The sequence below is a fragment of the Zingiber officinale genome, chromosome 8A (genome assembly GCF_018446385.1).
Source record: "Zingiber officinale cultivar Zhangliang chromosome 8A, Zo_v1.1, whole genome shotgun sequence".
NCBI lineage: Eukaryota > Viridiplantae > Streptophyta > Magnoliopsida > Zingiberales > Zingiberaceae > Zingiber > Zingiber officinale.
Genome location: NC_056000.1, coordinates 5,504,284 through 5,507,066, shown reverse-complemented (window position 1 = coordinate 5,507,066; position 2,783 = coordinate 5,504,284). Strand labels below are relative to the sequence as shown.

The 2,783-nt window shown below is 41.8% G+C and overlaps 1 protein-coding gene across 2 annotated transcripts; it reads left to right on the top strand.

Moving 5' to 3' along the window:
• Positions 1-458: 458 nt before the first annotated feature.
• LOC122011419 (transcription factor EAT1-like) lies at positions 459-2,191 on the top strand. 2 transcript variants are annotated; one of them, XM_042567810.1, is made up of 4 exons: positions 459-644; positions 743-1,385; positions 1,458-1,889; positions 1,984-2,191. In XM_042567810.1, exons 2-4 carry the CDS (start codon positions 744-746, stop codon positions 2,053-2,055), a joined length of 1,146 nt encoding a protein of 381 aa, XP_042423744.1. In that variant the 5' UTR covers positions 459-644; position 743; the 3' UTR covers positions 2,056-2,191. The 2 variants fall into 2 exon arrangements, with proteins under 2 accessions (XP_042423744.1, XP_042423742.1); XM_042567808.1 differs by having other exon boundaries at positions 461-644; positions 738-1,385.
• Positions 2,192-2,783: the final 592 nt, after the last annotated feature.

Sequence of the window (2,783 nt, the reverse complement as noted above, 5' to 3'; positions counted from 1 at the left end):
CGCAACAAGGCACGCGCATAGTATTTTAGCCACACGGAATCATACTCGTACGCATACCGCCCGTATACGCCATGACTTTGCTCGATCGCTGCCGTCATCAATAAACCGATTTTTATATTCATTATCACTTGAACTAATACAAGTTATTAGAATGAATGAGAATGAATAAATAACTATTTATTTATCGGAAGACACGAGAAGCATGATATGCATTTCCTAACTTCCCCGGATGGGAAACAAGAAACACCGATAAAGATGCCCAAGTGAAAAGAGCGTGATGATCATTTACTATACTTCATGTGATTATTCCCCAGTTTAAATGCTAAATGAATGAAACAATCATAGATACGAGAACATAATAATTCTCCTTCATAAACTTGTCGTGACACAGTGGAAGTACTCCCAAATTATAAGTTAAGAGTGCTAATTTGGTGGCTGACAGGGAAAGAGATTTGGTTGGAGTTAGTGCTTCTCTGCAAAGTAAATAAGTAATGATGATACGATAGATTAATATATAGTGAACAAGAAGGCTAATGGCAACTTCTTCCTCTTTCACTCACCTTGTGCAAAATCCAAAACCTAGAAAGGCCTTTGAAGACAGCATCTTCATCTCTTCCCCTACAAAATTCTAAGGATTGATTGGTGTAATAGTCTTACTTCTTGCTTGATAATTGAGCAGTTTCGATTTTTCTATTTATGTTCCTGCAAATTCTTGTGTTTCTTTGGATAAAAAACAGAGCAGAATGATGGAAGAGAATGGCTACTATGAGCCGGACCATGGCTACTACCCCATGCAACCTTCTGAATTTGAACCCAATGACTTCGATCGCGTTAATCTCAAGCTGACAACCTTCACCATGGATGAACTCTCCAACACTGGCAATCTTCTTCCCAACGACGACGACGTTGGGGTTTTCGACATGGAGCGGGAACTACAATCGCACATGATTCATGAACCTTCGTTAATCTCAGACATCTACGAGAACCAAGTACATGACATGATTGCAGAAGAAGAAGGATTAATCTATTCCATGGATCCGCATTACAGCCACATCAATGGAGTTGCAACCGACCTCAATGTCAACCTTCTGACAACGTCGACGTCAAGCCTTCTGCAGCCTCTACCGCCGGCGCCGTCTTCTTTCTCGTTCAACATGTTTGTGGATCCGCTGCCGCAATCTCGGGTACTGTTCCATTCCCTGCCGCAAAACTACGGAGCTTTCTATGGTTTGGAGGACGAGAGGGAGGTGAGAAATCTCGATGGCATGGGCTTGAAGTTGAATAAAGGCGAGGGGAAATCTAATTTTGCCACCGAGAGACAGAGGAGGGAGCAGATCAACGAGAAGTACAAGGCTCTGAGGCTCCTAATTCCGAACCCAACAAAGGTATGCACCAAATCCAACAAACAGGAAAAAAAAAGCAAAAAAAAAAATGATCAAATTATTTTTGGTATGAAGGTTGATAGAGCCTCCATCGTCGGCGACGCAATTGAATACATCAAAGAGCTGCTAAGAACGGTGGAGGAGTTGAGAGTCCTAGTGGATAAGAAGAGGCAAGGCACGGAGAGGATAAAGATACCGAAGCTGGACGACGACGACGAGGGTGCTGCAGACATGGACCAGAGCTCCTCGATCAGGCACCTTCGCGACGATGAGCACGGCCACTCGCAGAGTGGCCCGCTCAGGAGCTCCTGGCTCCAGAGGAGGTCCAAGGAGAGCTTAGTCGACGTCCGAATTGTCGACGACGATGCTAACGTGAAGCTCACGACGAAGAGGAAAGCCGAGTGCTTGCTCCGCGTCGCGCTGGCTCTCGAGGAGCTCCGGCTGGACGTCGGCCATGTTGCAGGGGGAAACATCGGAGTTCACTACGTCTTCATGTTCAGTACTAAGGTTATACTGCCCTAATTAATTTTCCTTTGCCGAATTTAAACTTTAGAAATAATTCAGTGGATTTTATTTGAGGCCGTTCTTGTGTATTTTGCAGATTCCTGAAAGGTCTTCAGTGTATGCAGGTGCAATAGCCAAAAAGATCCTTGAAGCCATAGATAGCACATGAACTGTGACTGTGTTACAAATAAATTCAGAAACAATCTAAAACTCAATAGATAGTGTCTGATGAATCAAAGATTCATAAGCCAAGCCAAAAAAACAAGAGAATTAACTATTCATACCATGCTAGCTGTTTTATTTTACTATGCATTGCTTGATATTGTGGTTTGATTGAGAGTTGCAATTCATTTTTAAATATCTATTAATTAACCTTAGGGTTTATAGACATAGTTGTCTTTCAGACCAAATCATGAAAATATTCAATTGGACTTGGCCCAAGTGTCCAATGAATAGGTTAAATTTTACAGAACATTGCAAGTTTAGCAATACTGTCTATATTCATGTGAATTTATGTGACAGTATGATGCAATTTAGCCTCTGTTTTTTGTCGGATTCATTGAACATAGAGAAAATCCAAAAGGGAAACAGTGGGGGAAGAGTGGAGTCAATTCATGCTTGATTCATCCATTCCTCTTTTCTGGGATAATTATAAAGTCGCTGTTTGAACAAGCATAAATAAATGTTTTCAGAAGTTAACTGGAAGTTTCCCCTGAAAAGGTACGGGAGTTCGTTTTAGAGCAGAAGGAAGATTGTGAACTTTGACTGGCTCTTTAATTGCTAAGCAAAGTCCACCATCAATTCAACCTTGGGCCACATGAAAGATCTGATAAAGTTCATACTTAGGTAGTGTAGAATGGTGCTTGATGAACAGAACTTGCATGAAGGGAAACTTCA

What these genes read in the sequence shown, in the direction of transcription:
- LOC122011419 (XM_042567810.1), top strand. Translation starts at nt 744, where the DNA reads ATGATGGAAGAGAATGGCTACTATGAGCCGGACCATGGCTACTACCCC. An exon ending in TAATTCCGAACCCAACAAAG is followed by an intron (nt 1,386 to 1,457) that starts GTATGCACCAAA and finishes TTTGGTATGAAG; the next exon opens with GTTGATAGAGCCTCCATCGT. An exon ending in TCTTCATGTTCAGTACTAAG is followed by an intron (nt 1,890 to 1,983) that starts GTTATACTGCCC and finishes TGTATTTTGCAG; the next exon opens with ATTCCTGAAAGGTCTTCAGT.